This window comes from Fundulus heteroclitus, chromosome 5, assembly GCF_011125445.2.
Source record: "Fundulus heteroclitus isolate FHET01 chromosome 5, MU-UCD_Fhet_4.1, whole genome shotgun sequence".
Lineage (NCBI taxonomy): Eukaryota > Metazoa > Chordata > Actinopteri > Cyprinodontiformes > Fundulidae > Fundulus > Fundulus heteroclitus.
Window position 1 is genome coordinate 14,436,555 of NC_046365.1, and position 14,347 is coordinate 14,450,901.

At 42.6% G+C, this 14,347-nt stretch overlaps 1 protein-coding gene and 1 long non-coding RNA gene across 3 annotated transcripts in view; one reads left to right on the forward strand and one right to left on the reverse strand.

Annotated features, from left to right (window-relative positions):
* Positions 1 to 12,855, reverse strand: part of spock3 (SPARC (osteonectin), cwcv and kazal like domains proteoglycan 3) — a 29,067-nt gene extending 16,212 nt beyond the window's left edge. For both annotated transcript variants that reach the window (XM_036136985.1, XM_036136984.1), the window contains exons 1-2: positions 12,739 to 12,855; positions 12,449 to 12,571 (exon numbers count right to left, since the gene is read on the reverse strand). In XM_036136985.1, the coding sequence (XP_035992878.1) occupies positions 12,449 to 12,571 (123 nt within the window). In that variant the 5' untranslated portion in view covers positions 12,739 to 12,855. The remainder of the gene's footprint in view (positions 1 to 12,448; positions 12,572 to 12,738) is intronic.
* On the forward strand, positions 12,557 to 13,599 carry LOC118563131. The gene is made up of 2 exons (XR_004931039.1): positions 12,557 to 12,694; positions 12,867 to 13,599. It is a non-coding gene; the product is annotated as an uncharacterized LOC118563131 (long non-coding RNA).
* The last annotated feature ends 748 nt before the right edge of the window (positions 13,600 to 14,347 follow it).

Consider the following 14,347-nt stretch of genomic DNA (forward strand, 5'->3'; position numbering starts at 1 on the left):
CAGCTCAGTAGATGAGCTAGTAGATAACTTTCATTCTAAAGTCTCAGACATCATTGACTGCATTGCTCCAGTTAAAGTGAAGGTTGTTTCTGGGAAGAAAAAAATCTCCTTGGAGAAATGCTCTAGCAGTTAGAAGTGAAAAAAGGGAATGTTGAAAAGCTGAACGCTGGTGGAGAAAGACTAGAGTACGGGTTCAATACGACATTTATAAATAGTCTTTAAAGATATAACTTAAAACTGAAAAATGCAAGTACTCTTTCTTCTCTGAGATTATCAACAAAAACAGTAATGATGCTTCTGCCTTATTTGCCACGTTCAACAGGTTAACAAATCCTCCTGAGTCTGCGGCATCTGATCCTCACTCCACCAGAGCCTGTAATGAATTTGCTAACTTCTTTAATGAGAAAACCCAAAAGATTAGAGGATCAGTCTGTACATCCATATCAAATTCAGTACCACAGCTGTCTCCAACTAGAACTTATCTTGACAAAATGTCCCAATTCAGCCACATAAAACACAAAAGCTTCGAGGAAATCGTTTACCAGCTAACTTCCACCTCCTGCTGCCTTGATGTTCTACCCACAGCTTTCTATAAGAAAGTTTTGCCTGTCATAGCGTCTGATTTGACTCAGATAATAAACACACTTCATCTGTCAGGTGTTTTCCCCCAGTCCCTAAAAACAGCAGTTATCACACTACTGTTGAAATAGAACAATTTAGATAAACTACTACTGCAGAACTACAGGCCCATCTGAAACCTCCCCTTTATCATAGGATTATTGAAAAATCTATGTTTTAACAATTAAACACCTTTTTAACAACGACCAGCCGCTTTGACGTTTTCCAGTCAGGCTTCCGTGCTCACCACAGTACAGAGACCGCCCTTATCAAGGTATTTAATGACATCCATATAAATAAAGACTGTGGAAGAACCACAGTGCTGGTACTATTGGACCTCAGTGCATCATTCAATACTGTTGATCACTTCATACTGTTAGAGCGCATTTGAAAACTGTATCTTTCTGGTACAGCTCTCGACTGGTTTAAATCCTACTTAAAGGACAGTAGGTAACTTTACATCAGAGGCGACAAAAATCACATGTGGGGTTCCCCAAGGGTCCATCCTGGGTCCCCTCCTATCCAATATCTACATGCTCGCTCTAGCTCAGATAATAAAAAATAACAACATCAGCTACCATAACTATGCAGACGACACACAGCTCTACATCCCCATGTCACCAGGTGACTATGAACCAGTTCAAGCACTGAGGAAATGCTCAGAATAACTCAATGCATGGATCCGGCAACATTTTCTCCGACTGAATAAAAACAAAACTGAAGTTTATTTTTGGAACAATAGAGAAGAGACCAAGAGTTAGTGCACAGCTTCAGTTGCTTGAGATGGAAACCACTGATCAGGCCCAAAATCTGGGTGTAGTAATGGACTCAATCAGACAGCTGCAGCTGATCCAGAACGCTGCTGCCCGTGTCCTCACTAAGACTAAGAAAGTAGAGCACATAACCCCAGTTCTAAACTCCTTACGCTGGCTCCCTGTATCTCAGACAATAGACTTTAAAATACTTCTGTTAGTCTATAAATCACTGAATAGCCTAGCATATAAATATATCAAGGACTTGTTATCAGTGTATCAACCTTCCAGACCATTCAGGTCTTCTGACTCCAGCCTACTCTGCATACACAGAACCAGAACCAAACATGGAGAAGCAGCATTTAGTTCCTATGCTCAACTTATGTGTAACAAACTCCCAGAGTACTGTAAAAATGCTGAAACCCAGAGTTTATTTAATTGAAGGTTGTTCAAGGTGTTTAGAATTTCCTTTAACTATTAATGTTGAAGTTTGTAGTCCAACTTGTCTTATATTGTATCACACCTGCTGCTACTATTACAGTGCAATGGGCTTGCATTTGCACTGTTTCCTGTCTCTGTAATGCTTTCATTCTAGCTTTATTTAAACCAGTAAGGCTAGACATTTATTTTAAATGTTGTTTGTGACTGAAATTGGAATCAATTCAAATCAATATTGATGTGTCAAACATTTATAGACCTGCACATCCAAAGTTACAACATTGAATGAAGTAATTTTTTCCCCCTCTTTGCTTATTTTTTTTATGAGTATGACTTTATAAGGGTGTCTCCCTTTCTGTTACTTCCTTTCTTGCCATAAGGAGCACAGGGTTTACTCCTTTTCTTCCACGGTTCAAATTAATTTTTTCCTATCAGTACTGCATTGTTGATTATCTAACCCTCCACCTATTCTCAGCAGACTCCTCTGCACCTGTCACGTTCTTCCCTTTCTTAATGTTAACCTATATAATAAAATCCAAAGAAAACGTCTGTTGGTTTCTTTCTAGCTCTGCAGACTGAGACAGAATAATGAGAACATTGCATTAAGGAAACCAAGCCCTCCAGAGCGGCGAATATAGCAAAAAGACAACAGAAGTGCTTGCGGTCTGATTCCTTTATAGTATCAGCAAATACATCTGAACAGAACAACGCAAACATAAAGGGACATCAAAACAAACAAATAAACGCGAAAGCCCTTCATCCGCACAAATATGGTCCGATAAACAAACCACAACACCGTATGTAAGTGTTGGAATCTGACAGCATTAGAAAACATTAAATAATTGAGAGGTCACTACCCGGCAAATTCAATGAGCAATTTGATTTTATTAATATAATTCAACAGCAGATGCAATTTATTATATATGGTGAATTGCGCAAGTATTCATACCCCTGACCTTTCACATGTTTTCACAAACATCAACGTATTCTCTTAATACGCCAAAGTAAAATCTAATCTTGAATTGGAGCAAAAAGGATATGTGGATGTTTCTACACATAAACTCTGACACGGGTGTGTATTTAAATTCAGCTCCCTTCAAGCAAAAACTGTGTTGAATCACCCTTCATATCTGGGGTATATGTCTACTACTTTTACAAAAATGGAGATTATTTTTTCTCTCCCTTTGTTCTATACACAATTGGTTTAATGGAAAGCATCCGTATTTTCACTGTGATGCAAATTTTGAAACGACTCAAAAAAAGAATAATGCGAATTAGCCGTGTTTCCATCCACTGGTTTGTAGCGAATTAACCAGGCTACGCAAAGCGTAATTTCCTCAGAACTTGACGTCACACATGGCTGTAATAAACAGGAAGTAAATTAGCATAAAAAGGAGAGAGGTTTTCACGGATGTGTTGCTATCGGGCAAGTTGTAATTGCTCGATCATATCAACTAGTATTGGCGATGTCACTTGCAGTCCAGAGACATAGAGAAAGAAATGCACTTCTATTTGCGTTAGAGGATCATCCGGGAAGGCGGCAACAGCGTAAACAGCTGATCAGTCACGTGAGGTAAATGTTCGCTGTATCAGAACTTATTCGAGAAATGTGTTTCAATCTCCTGTTTTCTGCATTAATCTTTAAGTCCAAAAGCCAAAAACCATCTCAAGCGAACGTAAAAACGTTTTGGCCAAATTGAGGAAGTTATTTCAAATTTGACCGTTTCCTCCAACCCTTTGTAATGCAATACTTCAAAATGCGCATAAAAAAATGTTGATGGACACTCGACTATTCTGACACATATAGATTCCACTGTATGTTTGGAGAGGTTGAATTGCGGTCTCGTCTGACCAGAACATCTTCTTCCACTTGTTTCCTCTGTTCCTTATTCGGCTTGTGGTAAATTGGGGATTCCTATATTTCACATCATAATTCCACATAAACATGCAACCATGATGCCTCCCATTAGAGATCACCTTGTGTGAGCCATGGAAGCATTCACATCATGCAGATGGGATTGCAGAAGAGGCGTGGCTTACAAATCCCATCTAGGATCTCACCAGGGCTCAGTTCTGTGCCCTGTTCCTCATTCACACTAAGTGCTATAAATGCAAAGTAGTTGAGCACAAATTTAAGCATGTTATTATCTTTCTCTAATTCTGCCCATCAGCATATTTCTCACATCAGACAGCCACTGCACCATAATACAATGGACCTGCTGTGAGCGGAGCAGCAAACTGTGCTGCTGCAGCTGTCTATGCTTCGCACTACATCACACTCATTCTGCAACCCAACATAACGAGTTCACAGTGGTTATGGGTCTGCTATTACATCCTAGGGTGGATCATGGGTATAATGTTGGTGGATTTACTTCAACGACCCACCAATCATTATTGGGACCGGTTACAACGCGTGATAAACACTTGTAGTACGAAAAAAACAAATATTTTAAAGTGGCTAATGGTTTTCTTCTTGCCTTGCTTCACTAGTAGGGTTTCCATCAACGTTTTTTAATGTGCATTTTGAAATATCGCATTAGAAGGGGTTGATGGAAACCTACCAAAGTAACTTACTAAATGTAGCAAAAAAAGAGCTTTTTTTTGCTACATTTAGTAAAGTCCAGGTTTTCTGGACTTTTTCAAAAATCAGTAAATGTGCAAAAGAGGAGATGGAAACATGTTTGTCGAATCAGTTCTGATGTAGCCAACGTTTACCTCACATGAATGATCAGCTCTTTCTGTTGCGTCTTTCGGATATTCCCATAACAAGTCTGGAAGCAACGGCAGGTACGTGTGGACCGACGAAGAGACGCAACCATTTCTAAGTCTCATCCATAGAAAAAAATTACTCTGCACATTCATTAAAGCCTCGCTCCATTACTGATCTATAGTCCATGCTGGTTAGCAACATCCACTTCCTGTTTATTGCAGGCAATGTCCCACGTATGGCGACGTTATGCTGTGCGTCTCCTGGTTAATTCGCTATAAACCAGTAAAGGGAAACACGTCTGATTCATATTTTTTCCCCCCAAAATTTAACAATTTCGCTCAAAATTTACTTAAAAAATTGGATGGAAACACAACTAATAAAGGCCAAATTTGAATGGTGGTACTCTTAACAGAATCTCCCACCTAAGCTCCGGATCTTGCGGCTCCTCCAGAATTACCATGGGCTTCTTGATTGGCCTCCCAGATTAATGCTCTCCCTCCTTGGCCTGTCCGTTTGGGTGGAAGGCCACGTTTTGGCAGGTTCTTATATTTTCAGATGATGGATTGAACAGAACTCAGCGAGATGTTCAAAGCTTGGGATGTTGTTTTAATACCTCACACTGCTTTACACAACAACCTTTCTTTTCTGATTATGAGCATTCAAGTAAGGAACAGAAACATTCAAAGTGAAACCCAAACAGCGTGACATGTCCGCTTGTTGACGTTTGAGCTCCCAACATTACCAAACGTGGAAAAAATAGTCAAGGGAAGTGAGTACGTGCAAATGAGGGAAGCACAACCGAGGGAACATTGGGAGAACAATCGAGGTGTTTCTCACCTTTGCGGAGCTGATTATAGCTTTTCTAAATCTGCCCTAATTGTTTCTTGTGTGTCCGCAGTATGTCGCCTTTTCACCGACATCCAACAGGAGACTTGCATTGTAAGCTCTAATGGCTCTGTTTTTCTTGTTTAAGCTTGTGGCATGCGTGCTCACACAAATACACACCCAGGTGCTCTGAAGTGGAAAGGGCCTCAGGCTCTGTACCTTCCCAACATCATTCCCTTTCCCCAAAACAAAAACAACACAGCAAACACACAAAACGCTAAAAAAAAAAAAATACATAGAGTGGGGAAATAAAAAAAAGTGTAATCTCTTCTATTGAGACTCGCCAAAGACATTGTTTTGTTGTCACGATAAACCATGCGATCACGTATCTGGCATCGCAAATCACTCATCACCTTTTTTTCCCCCTATCGTTGTTACAATAATGATTGCTGAGTTTATCTCACTCTGTGGCAGAATTGTATGGCAGCGAAGGGCCAGCAAGGGGGAAAATAATGTTTGAGATGGCACACCAAAGACAGCCCCATGTCTCTTCAGCCATCCTAACAGGGCTTACAGTAAGTCCGCAGCCAGGCGTCTTTCCTGGGCACTTAATGTGAGACCTGATGATGCCTTTTAGTGCAAGATGAAAGCAACATTGCATTACATGCCCAGCATATAAAATTCAAACAGAGGTATAGTTTTTGCACCGAATGTGTTGTTTAGGCAAACGATGGGCGAATTTGTGATTTTGAGCACCGTGTGCATTGGTTATAGGATCATCTTCAGTAGCACCTATGGGGATTAAGAGCTTCATGCCGAGCAAAGACACCTGCACGTCAGCATTAAAATAATCCCACGGTAGGACGAAACTGAAATCAGAAGTTATTTTAAGCGGGACATCTGGGAATCACCTAGCTCTGCCCAGATCCGCTCTGTCTCCTAGATTGGAAAGTCGTTGCAGAGTTTATGTGTGGATTCCCTCATAAGGTCGAGGAAAAACAACAACAACAACAAAAAAAATACGTTAAATGCAGATGCAGAGTTAATGGGTAATTAAACATATTTACATAAAATAATTCAAAACTTTTGCTTCTTTGATGTGACATTCATCCTGTAAATTTCAGCAGTAAAACAATACAAAAAGAGGCCTTCAGGGGCTCGATGGGTTGAGTAGTCGTCTTGCAGTCGAAATGTTGTGTGTTCGATTCCAGCTTTCCCTTGTCACGTATCGGTGTGCCCCTGGGCAAGGCACTTTACCCCAAGTTAAGTGCCTTGCCTGATCTGCGTGTTGGTGTATGAATACAAGTGCGATTGGGTGAATGTGGCTCTAGTGTACAGCGCTTTGAGTGGTCAGTATAACTGGAAAAAGGCTATATGACTTCAGGCACACTGAAGGAGCTGCAGCACTTTCCAACATGTTCTGGTTGTGTTTTACTTCTGATAAAAGTCTGCTATTTTCTCTATATCTCTGGATTAAGAAGTGGCATTGCTGGAGATAATAAGCTTTTCTAACAGCACTTTTCCACTGCTGCAGCCACGCACCAGTGGGCTGCTTTACTTGACGCAATGTCTTGTCAGATGTCAATAGATGGAAAATAAAAAAGCTGATGCCTCGTCATTGAGACCCCGAACAGAAAACGGTAAGTAGTCAGCTTGTCGCAGGAGTACAGCTTGCATCGTGTCTGTGTTTAAAGGTTGTGTCACTCCGATCAGCTCCGGCTTTTCCGTGCCAGCAGCGCCTCGAGCCTCAACCTCTGCAGAGCGTGCAATGTACAACTTGGCCGTGTTGTGACTGGAGAGGATGCATTCGTTCCATTATGCATAAAATCTGACTCGCATCACTTCCAAGTTTGGTCTGTCACACATGCATCTGGACAGGAAAATCAACATATGCACTAGCCATAACAATACATTTGCCCCACAGAGTGTTAAAACAATTATCCTGTAGGTTTTGTTCGGGCTCTGTTTGTAAAGAATGTTCGGTCTCAGCTGCAAGCCGTTGCTACCAGCCCAAGTGTCTGCAATGCTTTGCGAAACAGAAAAGCAAATATATTCAAAACTGCTGGCATTTCCACGACTACCTTCAACAATAAACTGATACGCTGCTGGCTGAAAGAAGAAGAAGGGGAAGGGAAAAAAAAGCTCAGCCTAAGACGCAGCACCTGAAACAGGAAATGAAAGACACCAAATATATACAGAGCTCCACTTCTATAGCTGAAATTCAAGCCTCAAGGTTAAAGCAAGAAAATGAACAAATTACCATATCTACATGCAGTGGCTAGCAAAAGTACTTTCAAGTCTTGCCAAGGAGAAAGGGTTTTATTTTAACAAACAGCAGTCTCTCTTTTCAAAATAGCTCAAGCCCGTTCAGATTTTCAGCGCACGTCGACCTTCACAGATGCTCAGATAGATTTAACTCTAGACTTTGGACCATTCTAAAACACATGCCATTTCATTGTAGCCCTGGCTGTCTGTTTAAAGTTGGCACCCTGCTGCAAAAAGGAACCTCTGCTAATGTTTCGAGTCTTTCGCAGCCTCAAATACTCGATTGTCCTGTAATTCGCGTCATTCGTCTTCCCATCGACTCGGAGCAGCTTTCATGTAACCTGGCCAACCAGATTGATAATGTGTAGCAATTCACGTTCTGCACGTTATCAATCTGGGACCGCTCCCGTCGAATCCGTTCGAAGAAAGGAGGGGGCATTCAGCAGAACTTTCCAAGCTGATTGGGCCAAGCGACGCCTAGTGCCCGCCTACCAAAGGAATACAAGTTAGGCTGGTCGAAGGCGCTTCTTGCTGTTTTTTGTGTTTTTGTGTGTTTTGAAATTGTGTTTTTTGACGGAACAGATGTGATAGCAGCAGCTACGCGTGCCGTGTTTATTTTGGTCCAGCTGTGGGTTCTGCAGCTCTTGGTTCCCACCTCAACTGTTTGAGGTGGGAGCGGGACAAGATGGATTGTCGTGTGTTCGCAAACGCACGAATACCGTGAGAATTCAGCTTGCAGGCGAGGTTATCTTTCATGTCCCTGTTGTAGAATAGCAACCCCACAGCATTATGCTGTCGACGCCGTGTATCAATGTGGGGGTGGCCTTTGTAAAGAAGATTGTGGATCATTTGATGCCCTCGGCTTCTCCAAATGACATTATCCCGCCGCGACTTTTTAAGAGGAGGTCTTTCCCACTGTTGGGCCACTTTGTCTCATGGTTGTGTTTGTCGTGTGCGGCCAGTGCCTTTTACTTGCTCAACTATTTTATTTCATTTTACTGCTTTTATCTTTCTATTATCTACTTCATCATTTTACTGCTTTTATCTTTCTATTATCTACTTCATCTTTTATTGTGTTTTTATGGTGTTTTATTTAGTTGTGCAGCTGTATCAATAAAGCGGATTCGATTGGTATGTTCACAAGTCTTTGTTTAGGAGGCTGATTATGTATCCATGTCACACTATTCAAATGTGTGTTTCTTTATTGAACCATGCATACTTTTTCTTTGAGTCCAAGCTACGCTCTGCTTTTTGTTCGTCGACAACACAGAATGACGTTGAAATCTGCGGTTGTAATGTGACGAAATGTGGAAGCGTTCAAGAGGTGTGAATACTTTTGCAAGGGACTATTTTTTTTTTTTCTGTCAGGCTGTCTGTCTCCCGTATTCTAAAAAAAAAAGAAAAGAAAAAAAGATAACCCTAAATAGAACAGGCACATGGCCAGTAAAATTTACTCTCCAACCTTTTGTTCCTAAATGCGTATTTGCATAATCCAATTCAGGACCTGAGGCGTATCACATGGGTCCACCTGTACTGAAGGGCTTTGGCGGGGCTAAGCAGAGAAAACGTGTGTCCCGGCAGTAAAGAAGACGGAAAATTTAACAAAAACACAAATAGAAAGAAGGCCACTGCTGCTCTGCTCCCCTCTCTCTCTCTCTCTTTCTGACTTCAAGGCTATAAATCCCACATTTGTACCAAACAGGAAATGACCTTCTATTGAGGTTGGAGTGTAGATTTTTCACCGCAGTGCTTTAATGTGATGTTTCTCGGACAAATCTTTCTCCAAAAGATGGTTTCCAGGCTTCGCGCGCATGCCGATCCTTTTGATGCACATGCGGTTTATTTTGGTGAGTGCGCGTGTTTGTAAGTAGAAGTTCAAGCATGCACTCTGTTCTGCTTGTGGTGCCATTAGATGCGTGGCCAGAGGCATGATGTCTTTTTTTAGCTGAAGACAGACCATGTGTAGCATAGAGCAGTAATTTCAACAATTTTCAACAGCAGCAGCTAGCCGCTGGAAACATCTTAAAAAGCAGCATTCAAGTCTACAGTGCATGAAAGAAGGACCCCGTCATTGCTAAAAAAAAAAAAAAGTGCTGCATTTTCCTACCAAATAGTTGGTTAATTGATATAGGAATTAGTACGCAGGAGGTCGATTGATTGCAGGAACCTGGGCAACAGGACCTCATGATCAGAGGTATTACCCTCCATAGTCTGCAGTGGCATTGCCGCTTTCACTGGCCTTAACATAACAGGTTAACGGAGGCTGACATATAGTCTGCTGCTGAGGGCTTTCAGCAGCAGCACAATCAGCCAGATCACTTCACAGTAAATCACTGTTATGCTGAGAGGAGCAAATCACTGGGGAAACATATGTAGGCTACAGGTAGAGCTAATCAGACAGACAGCGTGTAATATTCCTTTAATGATCCCATAAGAATACCATCTCCAGGAGGACATGCTCCACTTTATGGCGACTTTATATATATATATATATCTATCTATATATATATATATAGAGAGAGAGAGAGAGAGATCTATCTATCTATCTATCTATCTATCTATCTATATATATATATATATATATATATATATATATATATATATATATATATATATATAGAGAGAGAGAGAGAGAGAGAGAGAGAGAGAGAGAGAGAGAGAGAGATTGGTTTGCTTTATTAAATTGGCTTCAACAAAAAAAACAACTGAACGTTTTGCTTCGAATTTAACAAAAAATATTTGCTGTGATAAGCGTTTGCTTTTGTCACTTATCGTCTGTTGGGTCTAGCAGAGAGCGTGAGCTGACATGTTCACATGGTTTGTATTACGAGTGAACAGATCAACCTTGTAAAAGTTAAGAACTATAATGGAACCAACCACAATGACTTGTGGTCGGGAAAGTTTCTGTGTTGCATCAACACAGAAACGCAAGTTTGGCTCCAAGCTTTAAGAAAGCTAATCCAAAAGACAAAGCTGCCGGTGAGCCAAGCTTATCAGCCCTGAGGCGGTCGTTACCAATGAGCGACACATCTGAGATTTTCAGGAAGGTTTTAAAAGATATTTATAAATGAAACTTATAACACCAACATTTATTTGCATATTAATCTTATATTGGGACCTGAACTCGGGCCTACTTGGTAACCTGAAAATCTTTCCTGGTGTTTGTTGCTGTATTCCAACAGAGAACCCAGAAAATCTGACTAGTGCAGATAGAACAAATTATAATACCCAGTTCGGGGCCCCCTGAACAGAAGAAATCCCAAAGAGCCCCAAAATTATTACAGAATATATTTCAGAACTTGTTTTTTTTTTGTTTTAATTAGCTCTCTTAAAATCTATGTGTTCTCCTTTTGTTCCATCCTACATCTAATTTGTACCTATCTGCCTAAACCGTTGTGTAGTAGTATGTTTACCTTGGTAATCAATCATTTCTGAGTAATTATGGAGCCCCACAGTCATACATTTGGTCAGATCCCATTGTTTTGTTTTCTTCTGTTTATCTAAAGACTACAGATCTCTATTGGTAAATGAGGACAAGAGTAGTACACCTTGGGCAGGTTGGCGCTCCATCTCAGGGAAACAGAAACACAGAACAGAAAGTCACACACTCACTGCACCAAGCGGCAACTTAGAGAGCCAAGTTCACCTAGCATACATGTTGGGAGGAAGCGGGAGAGCCTGGAGAGAACCAATGTGCACAGAACAAAGCAACGATGTGAGCAGAGGTGCTATCCTGCAGCCCTTCAAACCTCGTGTATATTTGTGGTTTCGGAAATCTAACTAAAAGCTTGTACTACACCCCATTTCTAATTGTTTTCATTGTGATCCATTGGGCTAACTGACTCTTAAAAAATTATGACTCCTTCTTATAGATAATTATGTTAAATCCCAGACTATCAACGTGCACACAAAAAGCCTGCCTTCAAGGTGCAAATTGAGGCACAGTTAGTACCCAAAAAGGTCGGGTACCAAACTAGCCAAACAACCACCAAACCCTCAACAGAGATGATGCTCGTAGATTGCAAAATGTAGTTTGAAACAGCATAACACACCACAACTCCCAGTTTTTGACAGCAATTATTTCCAAAAGCAAAGTTTGGTTGTCTTATTAGCCAAGTGGGAGCACAGGAGGCATCGTTATAACAGCGGAAGCAGCAGTGTGCAGCTGGGGGAGAGGCGGCGCTTTACTCTATCCTCTACAAAGCTTTTAGCAGCTCGTTGAATAGGCTTTAAAGTGAATGCTATGATCATATCAGTCATAAATCCTTAAAAAAAATCTCAGTAAGCAATACCCTGCAACTTAAAACACCGCCTCGTGCCGAATCTGACGCGAAAACAAGTGTTATCTGAAAGCGGGGCTCCCAGATCGTATTCTGCTCAGGGCCCCAGTCAGCCATGGTCCGGCCCTGCGCGTACCTGTCCCGTAATTATGGACCTCTACTAGCACACACGGACAGCTTCGTGCCTCTGAGGCCTTGGTTATCTCTGTTAAGCACACAGCTTTCACAGCAACACAAACACGCGCGCACGCACACAGACAAGCAAGGATCCTCCCTGCGTGGATGTGGTTCAGAGCCTGAGTGGAAAGGCTGATAATAAACGCGTGGCAAACATCGCAGAGCAACCCGTGACGCGTCGCAGAGACACAACGAGACGAAAACGAGAAGCGCATGATCTCAAACCAATGAATGAGGGGCGGTGAGAAGGTAGGGGGTGGGGGGGTACTTGGAAGGATGGGGGGTGTTGTGGTGGGGGGCGTGTAAATGAGATAACGTGGAGGGAGGGAGGGAGGAGGGGGGGGGGGGATTATCTGCAAATGCAATCCTGAAACGTTACTTACATCTCTGAATTTATCCCATCTGCCGGTGAGCCACTTATCGTCCAGAAAATTGCCGCTGTCCGAGCGAGCGGAGACGCGTCCGAGGGCGACGGCGCACACACACAGCACGGCGACGCTCAGCATCTGCGGATACAACAACATAGCACGAAGAGGGGGACGCTGGATCAGGCTGGAGGACATGGCAACTGCTCTGAAAACAAAAGCGCTCCACGTTTGCTGGGAGAAAAGACGCCAAACTGAATCTCGGTGTGGATATAATAAAAAATTACTGTTTATCTTTTTCAACCCACCTTGTCGTAGCAGCGGCTCCTCAGACTGTATGTGCTCGGTGCCGTTTTCTGTCACAAGTAATAGCTCTCCCCTCTCTCTTTTTCTCTCTCTCGCTCGCTCTCTCTCTCCCTCCTCTCTCTGTGCGCAGCAGCGGGCGGGAGCGCGCATCATCGCACCGTGCACGAGCCCGGCGCTCCGTCTGTCTCCAGCGCGGAGGCCGCCGCTACAGTAATCCGGGCTGGTTATTGGTTATTCCTTATCGGAAAAAAAACTAAAGTTAAGAAGAAAAAGTGCCATATCTCAATCAGACAAATTTGGAGTTTCCCTTTGTTATTGTTTTACCCCCCTACATTTTGCTTCAATAATCCCGGCAGGCAGGCGCTGAGCGGGCTTGGTTTGCGTCAGAAGTGACTCACAGAGATTCACTCACATTCCCGACAGAGATCAGGAGCAGCCAGGATCTAACCTGATGCCATAAATCAGCGCGGTTTCCACGCTCCTAATAGCCCACCCTGATTGATTTGTGATCCTGGGCGGAGCCGCCCCCTGTGGGGGGGTTATTGGGTTCTGGGACATGCAAAGTTCAACACACAGCTCGGAGTCTCTGTCTCTGTTTAGGCTGATGGCTTTGTAGTCTTTTAGACAGACATACAAGAGTTTCCCTTTGTGCTCCACCTGGTTCCCTTGGACCGAAAAAGCTCTTTTAAAGATTGCCATAGTTTTGCTTCGACACATTTTATTATTATTTTGTACATGGAGTATCATTTTCAACACTCATCATAAATAACAAATAGTTATTAAGTCTTCAGAAACTTTAACCTAATAGTTTCTAGCTTTTGATGTAAAGAAAAGACAAAAAGTAAACATACCTTTTAAATGGGTTGAATTTATATGGTGCCTTTCTAGTCATAATGACTCAAAGCACTTTACACCATATTCACCCAACTGGACTCACTGACACACGTTGGTGCTGGGCTCACACTGAGTAGGGTCTGGCTATGGCACAGATGTGGTGCGGTCGCTGCAAGCAATCCAAATCATTCAAATCAGCATGTGCACTCACATCAGCCACGGTGCGGTCGGGTTACCAAGGCCGTGCGGTGCTGCGGAACATGCTGCAAGGTTTTGATTTTTGCCGGGCCTTCGGCAGTCCCGTGTCAAGCTCCTGAATTTCATGGGCCAAACAGGAAAAGTCAGGCAGCAGACAGGAGAGAGTTCGGGTGAATTTCAGGATAAAATCAACTCACCAACATACACTAGCCTGACTAATGTAGGCTAAACTGCTAAACAGAAACCAGAAAAAGCAAGGGGGCTTTTGGAGGATGAAATAGGGCCGAAATGAGCATGGATAATGAGTTTCGCCCTAGAAAACGAAAACCATTGCTGCTTTGTAATCTTTTATGAGGGATAGGAACAGAAAGGACCGCATGAACTTCTGTTCACCGTTCCTGCGGCCAGGGCCGTAGCTGGACACTGTTTCCGTGTTAGCAGTGTGAGTGGGGGTTTGTGGAGAAGCCACATTGGATCAGGACCACAACCCACTCCTTAGTCAGTGTAAGCCCAGTATCGCAACATCTACGGTGCAGATACGCCGCGGGCGCCGCAAGGAACCCAAAGCCATTAAAGTCA